Source organism: Botrytis porri (genome assembly GCF_014898465.1).
Source record: "Botrytis porri strain MUCL 3234 chromosome Unknown BPOR_005, whole genome shotgun sequence".
Classification (NCBI taxonomy): domain Eukaryota; kingdom Fungi; phylum Ascomycota; class Leotiomycetes; order Helotiales; family Sclerotiniaceae; genus Botrytis; species Botrytis porri.
This window is the reverse complement of record NW_024066079.1, coordinates 841,318-861,547: the sequence shown is the minus strand read 5'-3', so window position 1 is coordinate 861,547 and position 20,230 is coordinate 841,318. Positions and strand designations below refer to the sequence as shown.

General features: G+C 42.4%; 5 protein-coding genes across 5 annotated transcripts; 2 read left to right on the top strand and 3 right to left on the bottom strand.

Annotated features, from left to right (window-relative positions):
* Positions 1 to 1,718: 1,718 nt before the first annotated feature.
* On the bottom strand, positions 1,719 to 2,477 carry EAF01_003970 (uncharacterized protein; the record flags this gene model as incomplete). Its single annotated transcript, XM_038912224.1, has 2 exons — positions 1,719 to 2,230; positions 2,312 to 2,477. 2 exons carry the CDS (start codon positions 2,475 to 2,477, stop codon positions 1,719 to 1,721), a joined length of 678 nt encoding a protein of 225 aa, XP_038771908.1.
* Positions 2,478 to 4,457: 1,980 nt separating this feature from the next.
* On the top strand, positions 4,458 to 10,135 carry EAF01_003969 (uncharacterized protein). Its single transcript, XM_038912223.1, has 7 exons — positions 4,458 to 5,110; positions 6,587 to 7,058; positions 7,324 to 7,591; positions 7,879 to 8,043; positions 8,374 to 8,746; positions 8,852 to 8,986; positions 9,050 to 10,135. The coding sequence occupies exons 5-7, from the start codon at positions 8,492 to 8,494 to the stop codon at positions 9,344 to 9,346; spliced, it is 687 nt and encodes a 228-aa protein (XP_038771907.1). The 5' UTR covers positions 4,458 to 5,110; positions 6,587 to 7,058; positions 7,324 to 7,591; positions 7,879 to 8,043; positions 8,374 to 8,491; the 3' UTR covers positions 9,347 to 10,135.
* Positions 10,136 to 11,895: 1,760 nt separating this feature from the next.
* EAF01_003968 (uncharacterized protein) lies at positions 11,896 to 13,598 on the bottom strand (the record flags this gene model as incomplete). Its single annotated transcript, XM_038912222.1, has 2 exons — positions 11,896 to 13,470; positions 13,557 to 13,598. 2 exons carry the CDS (start codon positions 13,596 to 13,598, stop codon positions 11,896 to 11,898), a joined length of 1,617 nt encoding a protein of 538 aa, XP_038771906.1.
* Positions 13,599 to 14,187: 589 nt separating this feature from the next.
* EAF01_003967 (uncharacterized protein) lies at positions 14,188 to 15,114 on the top strand (the record flags this gene model as incomplete). Its single annotated transcript, XM_038912221.1, has 3 exons — positions 14,188 to 14,214; positions 14,489 to 14,910; positions 14,964 to 15,114. 3 exons carry the CDS (start codon positions 14,188 to 14,190, stop codon positions 15,112 to 15,114), a joined length of 600 nt encoding a protein of 199 aa, XP_038771905.1.
* Positions 15,115 to 15,349: 235 nt separating this feature from the next.
* EAF01_003966 (uncharacterized protein) lies at positions 15,350 to 17,359 on the bottom strand (the record flags this gene model as incomplete). The annotated part of the gene is made up of 2 exons (XM_038912220.1): positions 15,350 to 15,946; positions 16,010 to 17,359. The coding sequence occupies 2 exons, from the start codon at positions 17,357 to 17,359 to the stop codon at positions 15,350 to 15,352; spliced, it is 1,947 nt and encodes a 648-aa protein (XP_038771904.1).
* Positions 17,360 to 20,230: the final 2,871 nt, after the last annotated feature.

Here is a 20,230-nt window from a genome sequence, read left to right as displayed (position 1 = left end):
TCACTTACTTAATACTTACTTAATCCTTAAACCCAAGCTCATGCTTTTATAGACATCATACCTTTTACATAACACCCCTTTCCACTCTCATGCTCCTCACTATTCTCTATATTCCCAGCCTATCATCTTATCACCCTACCCCTACCTCCGATCAAGCTCCCAAAATATTATATTACATTCTATTCAGATCCTCATTCCAACATCTCTCAAAACTCACAAGTCCAACTCCTCAAAACTCTTCAAAACTCTCGATATTCCCCTAACCGATTAACTACAAATACAAATACCAACTCTCCCTCTCACCACCCCCTCTCTTCACACCTCTCTTTTCACCTCTATCCCTTCAACCACACCTCTTTACCCTATCTCTTCACTTTATCTTTTCACTCTATCTCTTCACACCCCTCTCTTCATCTTATCCCTCTACTCTACTTCTATCTCTCTACCCTATCTCACTCCCTCAACTCACTATCCCCTTCCTCTACTCCCAAAACCCTAGTCCCCAAATGCCAATCCCATATCTCCCATATCTTCCATCAAACACCAAGCACCAAGCACCGAGCATCATTCTATCATTCTATCATGCACCATCCACCATCAATCATCAATCATGCACCATCCATCATCCAACCCAAATCCCAATCTTCCCATTCAAAATCTCAATCATTTGACCCTCTATATAATCCCTCTATATAATCCTTCCTAAAGACCCTTCATACAAACCATCGATATCAATCCTTCATATAATCCCTCTATATAAAACCCTCTTTATATAATCTCTTTATATAATCCCTTCCTATAATCCCTCTCTATAATCCTCCATATAATCCCTCTATATAACCCCTCAATATCAATCCCCCCTTTTTCCATATACATCAAAATAGCTATTAAACTTCATCCTCTCATCCTCCCATCTCTTCAACAGAATCTATAATCTACATCTCTACATCTCTACATCTTATACACCACATTATATACCATCACACCATCACCCAATACCACTCTTCCAATCCCCATCATTCACATCCAAACCATTACATATCCACATCCAGATCCAAATAATTTCATTAAAAAGAGCAACTATCTATAACACCATACGACGCAACACAATATAACTATCTAGCTATTTATCTAACCCACCTCGATCCAACCTCCCTCCCTCTATCCCCTCAAAAAATACAAGACAAGACAACAAACCAAACCCCCAAACTCATCTATCCCAAAAATCTGAAACCATTAAACACATAAAATATAAGCTACAAAAGAACCAACTCAAAAAACAACCAACAAGACATCAAAGTATAAAATGAAGCGTTGTGATTACATTGGATTATTCATGGTGAAATATGAAACTTCCCCAAATGAGTAATTGCATTTCCTGTTCCATTCAGCTTCACTTGTTTTATGCTGCTCCTGCTCCTGCCCCGGCTCCTTTTCATTTCCATAGAATCGTATCATCCTTCTATTGCAACTTATTTGCCATATCATGGAATTCCCCTCTCCCTCCCTGTTAACAATCTCGTCCATTCCCCTCCTCACGACCATACTTCCCTGCAACACAGCATACCCCCTTCATCCCCCATTCCCCGTACCCCTCCATCCACCAAAACCTCACCACAACTCCCCTATACCTCAACACCTTAGACCATCCCATCTCGCGAACCCAACACCATAAATCCATCTAGCCACCATTCCAATCACCCACCCTCGCTTATAACCTAAAAAGATCCCGTCCCATTCTTCTCATCAATAAATCTATATCTTTCCCTCTCCTTACGATCCTTATTAAGCATTGCAATACCAAAAATAAGCGCAGCATCCAAGCCCACAATTCCAAAAGCCGCCGTAAAGATAACATCCAAGAATAATCCATCCAACTTAACAAATGCCGCTGAGCATCCCGGCATTGTAGCCGCAATAATAGCATTAGGACATGTACTATCGATTACGAAAGGTGGCGCACTCGTACTATTGAAATATCCACAACAGCTCAATTGTTCCTGCAAGAGACTTTGCGTCGTCGTAGATTGGGCAGTCCATGTATCGAGAAGAGATTCTTTCGATTCTAGTGTACCGAACCAAATATCGAGACCGATGATGAGAGTGAAGAGACCACAGACAACGACCATGAATCCATGAACTTTGAGCCAGCCGCGAGTGGTGCTGAGGAGCATGGCGGGAATTGAGAGGAGGAAGGAGAAGAAGATTAAGATTGCATTTCCAATGGCGGCTATAGGGTACGAGTGATGTTAGCTCATTGCTATACTTCTTTCCCAGATCAACATTATAAGGAGCAGATGTGAAAACTGACCATTCAAAGGTGTACCCATCAACAACAAATCTGTAGCTACACTCGCAATAGTAGGAGCCTGCGAAGTACCAGTCTTCGTCGTCAAGGCAAATCCAAGCAATAATGCACCTGAACCTACAAAGAGTATGTCCAGAACAACATATGTCAAAAGAATTTTATCCGCCATCTTGTCCTGTTGAATAGTACCAGCTATACTCAACTCGATGTTAAATTCGATATTAAAGAAGTATAAATGAATGAAAGAAGTGAAGGTTGTCTTGTCTTAGTAAAAGGACGTCCGGCGTCTAAATTTGTGTAAACAGACCACTGATTGGACTATGTTCGTAGTTGCAACGAATGAACAAGACGAAGAATGAAGAGAAGTCAAGCAATCAATGCACTGAGCTTTGCTTGGCAGACGTTGAAAAAGATAGAGGTGAAATGAAGAAAAAGATAGACAATCAAATGGAAAGAGAAGAATAAGCCACCATAGTGTGAGAACCTTTCTTGCGACAGGAAAGAAATGAAGAACCACCTACTACAGAAAACCACCACGGTAAGAGGTAAAAACGGAAGGTAATCGTTAGTATTGCCTCAATGGTGGTATGATCTTACCGTCCTAAGATAGAACAGAAACAGAAACACTTCCCTTACCAGCAATACCCATTCATATCGTGAGAAATTTGCACACATTGCTTCAGGCTTCGTGAAATGGGCCGTGCAATAGGTGCCATTCGTATCATTCTAGAAGATTGTAACAGCAGTGTGACTGTGTGACTGCGGTAAAAGGACGGCGTGGTAAGATCTTGAGTGTTGTTGTAATGGCGGTGCTTGAAAACGAGGGGTTCAAGGATTTGGGGGTTTCTCTTCTCTACAATTGGCGTTTCGAATTTTGCCTCATGATGGGAGGAGAAGTAACAAATTTCATATCGAGCCAATGACGATAGAGGATTGCGAATTTTGTAACTTCCCAGGTATGTGATGATAATCTATTGGTTGAATAAATCTTGATACTTTGAGGGAATTGGGAGTTGGGAATGTGAAATGGGTCAATAATGATATCGCGAGAGGCATTGATTATGTCATGCATGGATATATGATATATGAGAGATATACAGTTGATATTTTGGTGATGACTGACGACTCACGGGCACGAGCACGAGCACGAGGAAGAGAGAGAGAGAAAGCGGTTGGAGGCTTGTGCTTGATTGATCATTGCTTGCGCTTGTGCTTGCTGGCTTGTAACTTGTAAGTTATTCATGATCTTCTCCAAGGGTTCGGAGTGTAAAAATGTACTGAGAAAACTTAAGGCAGGAACAGGAAAGCTTGAGAGCTCGTCCAACGGAGTATCATCCGCTTCAAGTTTGGTTCAACAATACCCGTAGTTAACTGAAAGGGTATTATTTATTGATAACGGGTGAGGCTTGAAAATGCCCCATCTATTCACAAACGAACTGACAGTCTGTCCAACTACAGAAAAGTCTTTTCTGTAAAAAGCTTGATTGTTCTAAGATCCAATTTGAAAGACTTCATATCGACCCTTTTTCTTGGTCCTAAAGTATATCTATATATATATCTATCTATATATATATCTATCTATATATATATCTATCTATATATATATCTATCTATATATATATCTAAGGGGGCCAGCCCCCAAACCCCCCTTTCCTCGCTGCGCTCGATTGAAGCGATCGATAATCAAGATAGACTTGGAATTACTTTTCAAATGCAGGGTTGTCATGTGACAAAAGATGGTTATACATGCGGGTAGATCATAGATCATAGATCATACAGGTAGATCCAATGCACGGGTATGTGCAGAAATCTAAGATCTGGAGATGCCCGTCGTTCTGGGTAAACGTCAACGGAACTGGATGGTAGTTATTACTGGTGCTTGTATTACTGTAAATGTAGCACATAGGCTGGCTGCTGTTAGGTAGACCCAGACTTCACATTTGGTCGTGAGTGAGTTATACATGGGAAACACAAACATTGGGAACTTTCAAAGGCCAGAAGTATGAGCAAATGCCAAGAGGTACTTATCCCCATATTTGATAAGGTCAGTTACTTTAGTTTGTAGTTCTCCTTTCATTTCTGTTCATTTCTGTTCATTTCCGATATCCATCATATCCATCTCGTATACTCACACCTTCAGCACATCTAGAAGTGTATGATGCATACCTAGGCGATGCATTCTGATTCTGTTTTGAACCATTTTTCAATATCGACTCGATCCAACAAGAGCTTTGTTCCTTATTGAAAGGATCTTCAGAGTTTCTTAGATACATGTTTAATACCGGTAGTTACATCTGTTGAATCTTCACACCGGTAGTGTCCCCGAGGTATCAATCGAGTGAACAATTCTATATAGTCAAGTCACCCATGTATAGGGAGGGCGATTCATCATCCAATGAAAATGATGTTCCCCTTCCTTTTCTCCTCAATTCAAAGATAGCTTCCTCATCAGTGACACACACACACATACACACACACGCAAATCCATACTACCACTAGGTACTGATACCAAAGATGAATAACGTCTCCTTATGCTCTTCAAAGGTTTAAAAAGAGTCACACTTCCCTTCCCCTTTTCAGATTTGTTCTTTAACCCTTGACCTCAAAAGGTTTTGATTCTACTTAGTATTCATTATTCAATTGTCTCCCCAACAAGACGCATTTCTTGACCAAGTCCTTAAATCCCTGCACTATCCCAAAGTAACACAAGTCACCACACCCAAACATCGACAGTAACCTCTTTACTTCTGATTTTCGCCGTAGCTACCCAGAAGAGGTGTCAAAAGATACCCTTTCGGTAAGGTATGTTGGAATATAAATGTTCTTAACTTCAGACGAAATTGGTCTTGTTCTTGTTTGGCCATATTATTATTATCTATCCACCCCTACTCCCACGCTCACACATTCCCTCACTCACTCGCTCGCAAACGCTCTCACTCACTTCCTTTGCTTCACGTTTTCCACCCTCTCCTACTATTTGTCCTCCAATACCCACACTCTCAATCCGCCTCTTCATCTCTATCGTCAAAGTTTCACGTTTCAAAGTTTCAAAGTTTCTCACTTTACCATTTACCAACTTTCAACACACTGTCGCACTGATCTTCAACCCTCCTCCCCACACTACCATGTTTTCCTATACAACTGCACACTGCACAGTGCACACTACCAACAGCTCGGGAAATGATTACGGGTCACAATTTATCTGTTTCCCACACTACTGCAACGATTTCTGCATTTGTTCAGGAGAGAGCACACAAGTCAAGACATTTCCATGGCCATCTCCCATACAATCTATTGTTGAGTCAATGATTGAACGATCAGGGAGAACTCTAGCCAATAGGCCGAATTACCTTATCTCAAACCATTCTAGACAAGGGCAGGATTCATGCTTGTCGCAGACTTACCCCATTTGCCAAGAGATTTCCAATCCTTCTCGAGTCAATCTACTTGGAGGTGATGATTGAAACTCGAACTCGAGTGTACTGTGTGTGTACAGATTGGAAATTTGATCAATTGAGAGAATTGGTCATGAGCCACATATATAAAATTTCATTGTTACGGACACTTGGAAGTAAAGTTGCTTCAAAGCACAAAATTAAAATTCCGATCGTTATCTCAAATGGTACGAGTTGGAATTGCAGAGGAGACCAGAATTACTTCCTCTCACCACTGATGACATGAATGAGTTCGAGTCCCTGACTGTCACTCACTCAATCACCCCCCATCAATCCACGACGTACCCATCCATCATCTATCATCCACTTCATTCGAGCACGTACAGCACACCCACCACCACCACCTTCAAATTAGAATTTCAGGGATGCAGAAGCTCCCGGGTTTGATACCGGTGCACGCCACTTTCCTCGCTGAAAGGTCCCTTGCCCATCTCGTTTACCTTGAGTAACGTAGGGATTATGAATGGTTGATGCTCCACGATGCTTGCAAGTGCTTTTCAATAGATCCCATCACTAAAAGCTTACCCAGAGCCGAGTCAAAGATTGGGGACTGAGTTAATGAAAGAGTGAACTTTGGAAGGTTGTCCCTTGAGATTGTCCCTACTCACCAAAGTGGTTGATGGACATTGCCCATCAATAATTTTGAGTTTTCGATATTATATCAATTTCCATCATTTCATTTAATTGGGTGATAGCATACTATCGAATTCGACATCGACGTGGATTTCTTTAGAACCATTTTTAAAATCTCATCGTCTGTGCAATTTTGGGAAAAAGGGTTAATTCAGGAATCTATGGAACTCAACTAACTCATCTTAACCAGTTATATTCTAGTATGCGATTGAATCGAATCGACATGCACAGATAATTTCATTTCAGACCCATTCCACTTGCAACGATTCCAGCACTTGATTGGTGTATCTCTACAACAATTCCTATGTCAATCACACCACAGATTAGCCACTCTCCACTCTCCACTCTCCCACTTATTATTACAGTCTTACACAAAGTTCACAAATTCCCCCCCCACCGTTCCTTCCCGCATACAATAGTCTGCAGTACAAGACATTGTGACCCACCTTTCTTCGACTAAGGGACCAATCGACCAACCACTTTGGCTACAACGGAACTACTGGCTGCACTGCACACTTTCCCGACCGAGCACATTTTTCTGACTTTACTTAATCCATCAGTCTTGACTTCACTTCATACAACCACAACCCCAGCCTCCCCCAGTGTCCCATCTTTTTTCGACTCTCTAACTTGTCGGTTGTGTATACGGAAGTATCTTGTGTGTAAGTGTGTATCTCCTCCTTACCCAAAGAAGTTTACATACAGATACATCGAATCGTACATCACAGTTCAGTACCAGACTACCAGTGCCAGTGCCAGTATCAGCACAGGACCCTACCGAACAAACTGTTTAATTGTTTAATCCGCCTGTGCTTTCTTGAATCAATCTATTCTCTTTTCATTCATCCCGCATTCCCACTGCCTGCATTCACGCTGCAGCGATTTTGCCTGATCAATCTATTAATTCCCCCCGTCTTCTTTTTACAGTTACTTTTGCCCAAAGTCTCCTTCTCAGGAACGAACCACAAGAAATAGTTCTAGAGTCCCGACGGTACAGCTATTACCATTACCTATTACTACGACGACAGCTACAGCTACAGATACAGCTACAGCTTCACACAACCACCACTCCGACCACAATCACAATCACAACCACAATCACCACTACGACTTTATTATTCTTACTACTACGGAACGAAACATCGAACTCGCCAGAGCCCCCCTTTCAAGAGACAGGTCCCCCTTCAAAAAACAGGTACGTACCCAAAAGAAAAAGCAACCAGGCACCACATCAAAATCCGCATCCAAGCACCACCCCCAACTTCCGCAACCGTCAAGCCGTACGTCCCGCGTACTGTATCATAACCGTACCATACCACCATACCACCATACCACATCTTAACCTGGAACATTCTCCCCAAACTCCCCCCTTCGACGTCCAGTTTTGATCGAATCAAATCCCATGATTCACTGGAAATTGATCGGATCGAGTAAATAATTTCTATGTACGGTACTAATACTTATCCTTCTTTTTTGTATCAGTTACCACCACGACTATTCAATTACCATTGCCAACCAATACAATCAATACACGCTTACATCATCCATCACAATCACCTTTAAGGAGTACACCTTCGATCAATACCACTTATTACACTTACTTCCATTTCCAATTATATTACAGACAATTACAAACACCCGCATCAGGTAAATTCATTCCTCGATTCAATCATTCTATCTATCCTACCCCATCCCATCCCATCCCATCCCATCCCATCCCATACATCCAATCCATCCAATCCATCCAATCCATCCATCCATTCTCTATCCATCCATCCCTCCTTACCGCTTTTCTCGGTGCTCGGCAATCAAGAAAAATAAAGGCGCGCGGAGGCCTTTGCTCTTCCAGTTAAATTTCAGCCCATCCATTTTTTTATTTTTTTTTCCTTTCGTAGGCTGAGATAATAAACTCGGCTCAACCCAAAAATTCCCACCATTCTTAATCAAGTCTTCGTTAACCAGGTTTCTGCGACAAAGCAGGACAACAGCCTCTCCACCACTTCCCCATAAGCAGTAAGGTCGTCGGCAACAACCTCAAAGCAGTCATTCTCGTCATACCTTACCTCAATTAAGTTATTTTATAAATCTTATCAAAATGGCCGATATCACAGATCAACACGACCAGAATTCTCCAACAGCTCTCGACGAACATGCTGTCGGCAACGGAAACCCAATTGCTGGATCCGATGCTCGCGGTATTAAACGCGCAAGACCTGCCACCGCTGATGACGACGATGACGATGATGATAAACCCGGTCGCGAAAGAAGAAAAATCGAGATCAAATTCATTACAGATAAATCGCGTCGCCACATCACATTCTCGAAAAGAAAGGCCGGTATCATGAAGAAGGTTAGTTTTCACTTGTTATTCATGTCAATAATGACACGCGTCAATGCAATGCGACGCGCCTATCGTGTGCGAAATGATGGCTGATGGTATATGATTGCTTTTTAGGCATACGAATTGTCCGTCTTAACTGGGACCCAAGTCTTGCTCTTGGTCGTGTCCGAGACTGGTCTTGTATACACTTTCACAACACCAAAGTTACAACCTTTGGTCACAAAGGCGGAAGGAAAGAATTTGATTCAGGTATGCGAATAATTCCGCCTCACTCGTTTCAATAAGGACACGATGCTAACATATATTCATTAGGCTTGCCTAAATGCGCCCGAACCTTCTGGAAATGGTGAGAATGGAGTTGATGATGGAAACACTGTCGAATCACCCGAGGAGCCAACTCCACAACATTTACCTCCACAACAACAAGGTCGACCTGGAATGCCTCAACAGGCACCACAAATGCATCAAGGTTATGGCGTTGGTGTACAAGGGCTATCGCAGGAACAGCAACAAGCTATTGCTTATCAAAATTATATGGCTCATCAACAACGAGGAGGTTATATGCCTCCACAAGCTGGTATGCCACAACCGCAAACACATCAATCATAATACAATCGCGAAGTCCCAGTACACGAAACGGGTCAAATAAGTCTTTGAAACTTTGATACCCGGCACATAATGCATGAGTGTTCTGCACCAATCGTGTCTTGCGGGGATCGATTCTCTAATGTTGTTTCCGAAGGTGTTAAGGTGTCTTTTTCTTCTTCTATTATATGGGGTTCTCTTTCATTTGATCTGCACAGACGTATTTCCCACATCACCAAAACAGACTCGATTTGCGATAATGAGATTAATAAACCTTGCCACCATTTGGAATTCTGAATATGGTAAAAGGGAAGGGGGCGTGCAAGGCGGTTGGTTGGTGCGGGGGCTTTGGCAGGCAAGGTGGGCGGCCAATGTTTGGTTCTGCGAATTCCTCCTCTTTTTTTCTTCTGTTCTTCTCGTCTGAACGGTTGGTGGTGATGGTGATGGTGGATGATGCATTGAAATATAACATAGTTCATTCATGATGGGATGATATCAAAAGGATGGTTCGTGGGAAGTGGGTGCAGGTAATCAGGCAAATTTCTAGCTCGAGGTCAGGTCGTTGTAGCAGCTCTCTCTTGTACAGTAAAATCATTTGGGGAGGACGAGGACTAAATGATATAATCGGTCTGTTCAGAAGTTTCTCTAAAATGCGCAGTGATTTTCCTGTGTATCATGAAAGAAGGATTTATTTACTTGGAATGAAAGAATATTAAGTATTAAATGAATGAGATAAACTTGCTTCTGACGAACTTGGTAGCACTGCATTTTCCTGTGCATATGTAATAGATATATTCTGCTTTTTGCTTTTTGCTTGTTGGGTTTGCTTTTACTTTGCTTTTGCTTTGGCTTTTGCTTTTGCTTTTGCTTTTGCTTTTGCTGTACGTTGATGTCGCCTGCCTGTCTGGCTTTGGGCTTGCAGTTGCAGGTTGTAGTGGTGGCTGCAGATATCTGTCAAGAGATCTGGCTTCTGGTCATGTGATGGGATCGAGATGATGTGAGAAATGATATGTTATAGGATAGGGATATATGAATGGATAGATATACAATCTACCATCTACCATCTACTACATATTATCTTGTAATTGCAATTGTACAATTGTACAATCGTAGATAAGATGGTGGATCTAGATTTACTGTTTTAGAGAGGGAATAGTGAGGAGGAGGAGGAGGGAGGGAGGGAGGGAGGGGAAGAGGAGATGAGAGAGTGAGAGAGTGAGAGAGTGAGAGAATAAGAAAGTGAGAGAGTTGACGAGAGTGAGGAGAGTGAGAGAGTGAGAGAGTGAGAGAGTGAAGGAGAGTGAGAGAGTGAGAGAGTGAAAGAGTGAAAGAGTGAAAGAGTGAAAGGTGAGAGAGTGAGAGAGTGAGGAAGGGAAGGGAGGAAGGGAAGGGAGGGAAGGGAAGGGTTTTTATTTGTGGTTGTTGGCTTGTTTGCTTGGATGGATAGATAGATGGATAAGGGGGATAGATGGATAGCGAGATGGATTAGAGAGATGGATAGAGAGATGGATTATAGGGAGATAGATAAGTGGGTAGGTTATAGAAGAATAGATAAATGAATGAATGGATGATGGATTTATAGAGATAATAGAACGGAAGAGAAGGGAGACGGAAACTTCTGTTGTATTCTATATACCTATATCCATAATGTTTATATCCTACACATGATTCATGATCTCAGTAGTCGGGGTGGTAGTAGTATTCATATACAAACATCTAAACAAATAAACCATTGAACAAATAAACAGATAGAAAAATTGAAAAAGATGTAAAAGATTGAATAATAAGAACCATTCTCCAGATTTGTATTCATATTTGTATTTATATTATATGTGTTATCTATCATATATGCTATGCTATGTACGTTATATTATGTTTTGATTAACTACTCTTCTCTACCCCTTTACCCCTTCGCACTACTATTCTTCCAGCCTATCTTCTGCACTTCCTATCCCTATCTCATTTCCATTTCTTTCTTCCCCCCTCCTTTCTTACAGCATATCCCTACCATTCCCCACGATTCCTCATCGCCATAGACATAGATATAAAGTATAATATAGTGTCGAACAAGCTAACCAAGCGCCCAAGCACCCACCCCTTCATCGTTACTCCCTATACCTATATCTATACCTATACCTATACCCATCCCTATACCCATGCCTACATCTTATATATTACTCCTCACGCCTCATACCTCATCAGACTTCAATATCGATATCAATACCAGCGCCCCCATATATACCTAGCATGCTTGTGATTCCTCTAAACGCCATCGATCCATTCTTTCATTGGTTCGTTCCACCACAACAGAAACGCAGAAAAACGGGAAAAGCAGAAAGAAGCGAAAAGCAAAGACAGAGCCAGAAAAGAGTAGAAAGAAAAGCTTCATGTAAACAATCAAACGATCAGTCAATGAATGTACAATAACAACCCAACACCCAGTCTTTCATACTCATCCACTCATCCCTAATAGGCTAGATAGAAGGAAACCTTCAGATCTAAAGTTCAAAAGATAAGATAAAATAAAATAAGAAAGTAAAAAAACAATATTCATATATAAGGTATACGTATCCCTAACTACTCGTCCCAGTTCCCGAAGGACCAGCGTCCGATCCTTCTATCCCTCCGATTCCCAATCCCGTACCCGTACTCCCATCACCACCAGAAGGGGGACCAGGGCCTTTCCCATTACTCCCATCTCTATCTCTCCACCATTTCATCTTCCACCACCCACCTGTCGCGTCTTGACTTTCTGATCTCATAGAACGGCGTTTCCTCGGTGTAGGACGAGCTGCAAAGCCTGGGAAGCCCGTTGAACGTCTTCTTTTCCTACGATAAAAAGATACTTCACGCTGAAGAAGTGATGTATTTTCATCTGGAATAGGCGAGTCCATTCCCGCTTCCTCATCATAATTCGATGTTCTAGGGAATGTCGATGCAAAGTTTGGTCTCTTCGCTCTTGGCCGTGTAGGCGTCGATTTCGCATCATCATCTTCTAATTCACCCCAGATCTCATCTACTTCCGAAAGACGAACTGCTTTCCTTACAAGTCTCGTTGCCCCAATAATCGTATCGAGTTTAGTGGTTGGAGTCATGGGCTCATCGCTTAAGAGAGCTTGATGTTCATTTGTGATGGCGGCTTCTTCATCTGCGTTATAGGATTCAGAAGAGTCGTTATCAGTATCTTCGACGAGGCCGAGGCCGGGGGCAAGCGCACTTTGGGCTACAGCTGGTTGAGTTTGTTCTTCGTTGAGACGCCAAGAGAGAGCTAGGACGCCCGATAGTAGAATGGCCGTTCCGAGAGCAATCAATCCTGCGTGTAGGGCAGGTAGTCGATCAGTTTGTTTGAAATATATGAGGCCATCGAGAATAGCTATGATGTTATAGATGCAAAATACCAGTGGATATAGTACACTGGTGGATACTAATTTAAGACCACGATGTAGGAAGTATAGTTGTGTAAGAGCCAGGAAGACGAAACCGAAGAGAATAGCCCATGATTGCCATCGATTGAATTGGTTGTGTCGATCAACGATCGTTCGGACCAACAGTTCGACTGCTGATTTGGCTACCAATAAAGAGTGGGCTGACAATACTCCACTAATACATCCATATGCCAATCCTCTAAGGAGTCGGATTCGAGGACTTGCAGAGATTCTTGGAACTCTCCCCAGAAACCATGCCAGAGCGAGTATTCCTGCAACCAATAAAGCCTGCATTATCATCCAAATAACAAAGGTCCGTCGTGCGAGCAGTAATAGTAGTTGATCCAGCGAATGAGCTGGCTCTGGAATAGCCCCAAATATAGCAATCAGAATCGCTCCTGTCGAAACCAATAATGTTCCCCCCAAAGACCATGTTGTAAATGGTTCTCCCAATATCAAAGTTGCGCAAATAGAATTGAAGACCAGACCTGAGGCTTGTAGAGTTGACAATACAGGTAGAGGTAAAGTTGTTATTTGAATCGTGCTGCCCACAAGATTCGATATTATAAACATTCCCATGCCCAACTGCCATCTTCTCCTTCTATACGGCGGTCTTCGAACATGATGTGCCCCTTTCTCATCTTCTAGAATATGTGATTTGCGTTGTAGGGTTAAACCGAGACTTTGGACACTCGTGGATATAAGTCCTACTAATATCCCAATCTGCCAATATGTGAAAGTGGTAGTTAGATAGCTGTGCAACGAATCTTGGAACTATTTCATTTCCAGGACGAGAGACTTTGACTTACAGCCACACTCCCCCCAGGCGATAGGTCGCCGAGCTGTCCCATTACGATGTATTGCAAAGCTTCATTTGGTATGGTAAAGTACCGTCCTCTGATCGAGAAAGAGATTATATGGTGTAATAATTAAGTTTGAGAGGAACTTGTTGTGTAAGGTGATTGTTCCAACACGCAGTTAACATTAAGTCATATGCGATGTCCAGCAGATCTCGGGGGTATGTATAACAATCGCAAGTTCGATATCCTGAGTCGCGAGATGTAAATTACTCCAAGAACAACCGCTCTCAATGAATCACAACAAATACAATTTTGCAAATATGACAGTGCGAACAACGAGTTTCAGATGAAATAGAAAGAATTTTGGCATGAATTATTCATTTCCCACGAGTCAAGGAACATTCCTCACCGTTCAAACAAATATACTTCGAGAATACGTAAACGCCACAGTGTCACATGATCATTAATCGGGACGTCGCTTCCCTTATCGCTTCTGGGCCTTGGAGCTATCCCAGGTGGTTAATCCCCAACCTTGTTGTTGCTATTGAAGCTCCAACGTTTCCAACGAATATCAACCTTTCCACATCTCTGGACCCTACGCAATCTTTCCCAGTACTTTCACATCTACCAATTGCCCATCATGTCGCACGCACTTTCGGATGACCAGGTAAGTGAAGCTATTTCCAACAATCACTCCGGCCTCAAAATCCTATGCTAATGTTATATCTAGGTGTCGCAGGTACAGCTTCCCTTCCACTCCCCGAGGCTTTCCACTCGTAGAACCGGCATTAACGCAATGTGAAAACAGGAGTTGAAGAAGATGACGGCGTTCATCAAACAAGAAGCCATGGAAAAGGGCCGCGAAATCGAACTCAAAGCAAATGATACGTCTCCACCAACAACCCATTTTCCATCTGCCTCCCCCTAACATACCCAAACAGGAATTCGCCATTGAGAAATCTAAGCTCGTCCGTCAAGAAACTTCCTCCATCGACACGCAATATGAGAAGAAATTCAAGACCGCCCGCATGTCCCAACAAATCACTCAGTCGACTGTCGCAAACAAGACTCGTCTCAAGGTTCTATCTGCCCGTCAGGAACTTCTCGATGGCATCTTCGAACAGGCGCAGGGAAAACTCAAGGAAGCTACGAATGATAGGGGTAAATATACGGAGATCTTGAAGAACCTTTTGTTGGAGGGAATGTATGCGCTGAACGAGGGAAAATTGCAAGTTAGAGGGCGAAAACAGGATTATGACCTCATCAAGAAGGCAATTGAGGAGGCGCAGAAGGTGTACAAGGAGAAGATGAAGAAGGATGTGACGGCGAGTATAGATGAGAAGAACCCTTTGCCGGAAGAATCGTAGGTTTCTCCAGTTTTGAGTGAGATGAAGTTGGAGACTAACATTTGGATAGTGCTGGTGGTTTGTCTATTATTGGCGGAGGAGGCAAGATTGATATCAACAATACCTTTGAGGAGCGTCTGAAGTTGCTCCAGGATAACGCATTACCCTCTATTCGAACCACATTATTTGGTCCTAACGTTAACCGGAAATTCTACGATTAGGTGATTGGTGGATGATGAGTGTTGTGTTTCGAGAGTCTCAAGGATGGAAAGGTGGTACGAAGGAGCTTTGCACATTCCAACTATACAATATTGCAGGTTTTGTCGGTAGAGCGTGTATGATACATTAACATCAATATCATTAAAATTGCATACAGAGTGTTTGGTCTTGAAATATACAAATCATTAAGACCTGCTTTATTAGGCGTGAATCCCATATCTTGAGCGCAGCACCAATCTATTTTGCCTGCTTCACAAAATTAGACATGCTCTTTTGCATTCCTTCTAGAGTTTCTCCCCGTTCATAATATTTCTTCGTCTCTTCATAAAACATATTTTTAGGTTTCCGCCTAGTCCTCACCGTATGTTCTATTCTCCTCTCCACTAAATTTAAAATCCCACTTGTTTCCACCTTTGAGATATGAGCGGCACCCGAAGCCATGATGCCGAAATTAGCAAATCGATCCGTCAATTCATCTACGTCTTTATTGAACTGTATCTCTGTATTTTCATCTGTCAGATCTAGATCCTCGGCTCGTCCGTCGTCAATACCAATATCTAGTAGGAGAATTAGAGCCGAGAGCTCGGAATAATCGGTAGTACGAGTTATCTGGAACGGGGGATCGTTGAGACGCTGAATGATGGAGGGGATGGCGAGGGATTTTTGGGGTGGAGAGAGGGATATGGGGAGGGAGGAGAAGAAGAATGTGAGGGCTAGGCGACGACGGAGTTCGTGGAGTTTGGAGGAGCGGACGGGGGGAATGGAGTTTACTATGCCGAGACGGAGGGAGGCAAGTTCGACGGTGTTGAAGAGGGTGGCGCAGATTGTTTGAGACTATTTGGGGGATGGTTAGTTTCTGTTTAGGGCTGGAGTGTGAAAGCTGGAGAGGAGACTTACGGATTCTTCCCATACATCTGAATCGATCCAGAGACATAGATTGTGCAATGTTGTCTGTACTTGTGATAAGAGATCTACTCTTTCTAGTAAGACTGGATCTATGCCCAGTCTCAAGAGTATACATATAACTTCCAGTCTAGTTTCTTGTTGGAGATACTTGGCTAGTAGATTCAAGAGAACGATCAAAGCTCGGACTTTCGGCCAAGGATGATTTGAATATGCATCTGATATCTCTAGACGTGGGCCTACTTTTTCAGATAGAGTGATAGCTGTATTCGTAGCACCGATAGATTTGAACATCTTTCCAATGACCACAGGAGTAACTAGTCGACGGACTTGTTTTCGTGATATTGCCAAAACGGAAGAATAGGCATTTCGAAGATCATTCTGTTCTTCCAAACAGAAGTCATCTAGAATCCACTGAATGATCTCATCGGGCAATTTCTTTCGATACGCAATCATATTCTCCGCGAACCCCGATACAAATGTTTGATGTCTGATCTGAGGCTCGGCAAGATCATTCTTCCAATTTTTCGGCAACGAAGATGTTGGAAATGGGTTCCTCTTAATCGGGGGAGTTTCTCCAATTTCGAAAAAGTACCATCGACTGCCGACATTTCCGGCTTCTGTTCTCTTTACAGCCTTTAAAACTTTCTGAATATCCTTTCCGCCACCATCTTCTTTCTCCTCGTTTAGTTTCCGTAGGATGCCGCCATGAATATCATGGTTAAATGTGGTAGGCTCGTCATCTCCCATCTCTGTATCTTCCTGAGCTATTTCCTTCAACCTTCTTTCTTTTTCCTCGAGCGCTTTATCGGCCACCGCACTTCCCATGAGATGTTTCAGATCAAATTTATATTGTGTTGTTCTAAGAGCCAATGGAGAACGCTTAACACTCGAACTTGGGCCATTTCTAAATCTGGAGGCCCTGGGGAATACTGGAGCTAGCGCGGAAGACGTCGCAATTGGCGCTGTACGGTTTGTCTTGAAGATAACGTTTAGATCTTCCAACGAACTATCAGAATCACCTTCGTCGTCTGAGCATGGAACAACGCCATTCGAGATATTGGAAGAGGATTGCGGAACATTTATCGGTGGAGTTGATAACGAGAAGGTAGATTGTGGAGAAGATGGCGAAGAAGATGATTGTGGAGAAGAGATAGATTCCATAGTAGCACTTGAGACTAGGTCTGTTGGCTGAGGCTTTGTGGAAAGTGAAGATGCAGATGTTATCTGATCATTGTTGCGCGAAGTTGTGGATAGAGGGGTAGATGCCGATGTGGAAGCCTGTTGTGTCGGCTTGAAAAATTGGCGGATGTTTCCATTAGTTTTACCCTTCTTTGAAGACATGACTACGACTACCTTGCACATTCAAATAGTATAGCAGATATGGAAACACGTAGTGCCTTGTTCAATCCATGAGAATCTTCTTGTTAGAGGTGCAAATCAATCTTTCAGAATTCGATGAGTTGAAAGTCGCGTCTGTGTCGCGTAAATGATAATGCTTGTAGACACGAACATCACGGGATGACGAATTTTGGATCACTTCAATTTTGGTGTTTCTATTTTGGGGATTAGGTAAGCGCTGGGGCGGCATTTACGTTGCGATCGACAGCCATCCAATTTAGATGAAACTATTTGACGACTACTTGTACTTAAATTCTACTTGTGATTAAAATACTGGGCGACGAGAGATCAGATTGTAAAGATCTTCATTAAAAAGTTGATTTTTCTTTGGGAAACTATTTGATGAGTGTGTGTCAATCTTGATTCTGGAGAGTGCAGTACCGTCCTGCATACGAAGTACTCCACGAGTCCACCATCAAAAGATCAACTACCTTGGCTCCATGGTTAAATTCGTCCCTGGCTCCACCGCGGATCTAAAAGTCCCTGCGCTTCCGTTTTACTTCCAATTTGATGCAGATGTCAAACGTCCATCTGTACCAATTTTTCTTGATGGTCCGGTCCGGATGTTGGCCATCCTGCTCAGCGAGAGTCTAAGCCTCGCGCTGGATTTTGGAGGAATAATAATAATAATAGTTTTATGCATGCTAATTTTATCTGAAGTAAGCAGCTATCACCTTCGCCTCAAAGATACTTGAGAAATGAAATGAGAGAGTATTGTAGTTCGTTAGTGTAGGTAGGGCGTTGATCATTATTGACAGCGGATGATGATACATACATATTACATACCCCTCTCTTAAGATTAAAAAGACTAATAAATGAAATGATACCTTATAGCAGGCAGGACATCTTTTCATGTCATACGGATTTAACTTTCTTTACCATTCACATGATGCATGCATCTCGCTCTGTGTAAACCCCGAGTAGTATGTAGTATGTAGTATCTAGTATCTAGTATCGATAGCTGGTTTCGGATAACTATAAAAAAGGGTAACTTGGATGATCAATGTGAGTGAGGCTTTATCCATTCGGTTAAAAAAGAGGACAGTACCAGTGCCAGTGCTCGTAGGACCTAAAGAGAGATCTACGGAGTACGGAGTTATGAGAAAGATCCAGCCAACGCCAGTGGCCAGCCGAGCCAGCCTGGGTCAGCCCGTACTGAATAAACAAATAAACAAATAAATTGTTTATTAGTGTTTTGTTGATGAAGCAGATTGATAAAATAGATAAACATTAATTGGAGCAATATATCTTATACCATTTTTCCTTTATGCAAATAACAAAGTGTACCTATGTACCTACCTATTGCACATACCCAGTACGGGTGCACCTAATAAGTATCGATAATGAGACGTCTCCCAACTGCTCACGGTCAGATATAATATCCGAGAGCTTTTCTCCGAATCTCCTTCCTCGCTTCAGAATCAAGATCCTTTGTCCGGCCGAGTTTTCCACTCGACTCCAGCCCCAGCCATTTTATGAAATGCTTACGAGGTACATGCTATCGACTGGCACATTACTATCTAAGTGATACCCAATGCTTACATAGTTATATCAATTTCTTCTTTTTTCTCTTGGTCTTTGTAGTATTTATCCCATTTTTCTACTCTAAAGAAATAACAAGTCGGGTAAAATCCAGTCAGTACATACATACAATACTCGAGGTATAAACTCCGAATCTAATCTTGTAACACATTCATCCAAAAGACCCATCTATCTAGATAGAATCTCCCGTACATCGACATGCAGTGATACATCAAAAAGTCCCTTCCCCTCCCCCGGAAAAGGTCATGGCAAAGCTCATTACAGTAATAAAGTAAGATCTTACATGGACAGCAAGGACAATTCCCTCCTTTCGAGAATGACTGTTTGTTGATATTGAAGGTTAACCCCCTGAACTTTGCTTCTAAAATATGATTGGCGTAAATGTGAATCCTAGGTTTCTGGAGCACCCTCCCCCCCTTCCAGCCAATGTGCCTCCCAAGAACATTTGGAAATTTCAGCCCTCTTCAGAAATTGTAAGGCGGTACTGGATATGAATCAGTGAGCATGAATGAGCATGAGTATGAACATTTTTGATATTTCCCTCCTCGTCTCAATCCAATGCAATCCTCGGGTTTGAGTTTACATTCAGGTGTGCCTAGGTATTCTCTACCTACCGATCTGTCTAGTACCTACTCGTACCTCTCCCTATGTACTTGCAGCATTCGGACACTCCCTTGCTCTCTCTTGTCAACAACCATCCAAGAGGACAAATCAATCATCTGTTTTGCGGGAATTCTTTCTTGTTATTTTCCTCCAGGGTTACTCTCCTCTGGACTATTCAAGCCAAGTAATTTCGATTCATCCCTCCTTCTACTCCGTATTCTTTTCCATCCACCGCAATCGACCTTTCTTTATTATACAGCTAGCTACCTACTTTTGACTTTGGTGAAGCATGGAAAATACGTGATATGATGTATGAACGATACTAGTCTCACATACTACTATTATCTACTATCTCTACCATATCAATTACCTCTCCACAAATCCATCATCCGCTCTCCGAATTTCGTCGGTTTCATGTGGCGTTTGCTACTACTTCTTATTTGTTCTTTAGCTGTTGCTCAATAAGCATTTTGCGAACTCCTCTTACCCCCCGGAACTTCCAGAGCATTTCATTCACTTGCTCAAACCCAACTCAAACCGTAGACTCCGTGCCTCTTCCTTTCTTTCCTCTCAACATCAACAATTTTTACCACCATTTCCTCGAATCTTCGCCATATCTTCAATTCGACCAATTTTCCTTCTAGGGAGTTTGCTCACACACAATCTTTC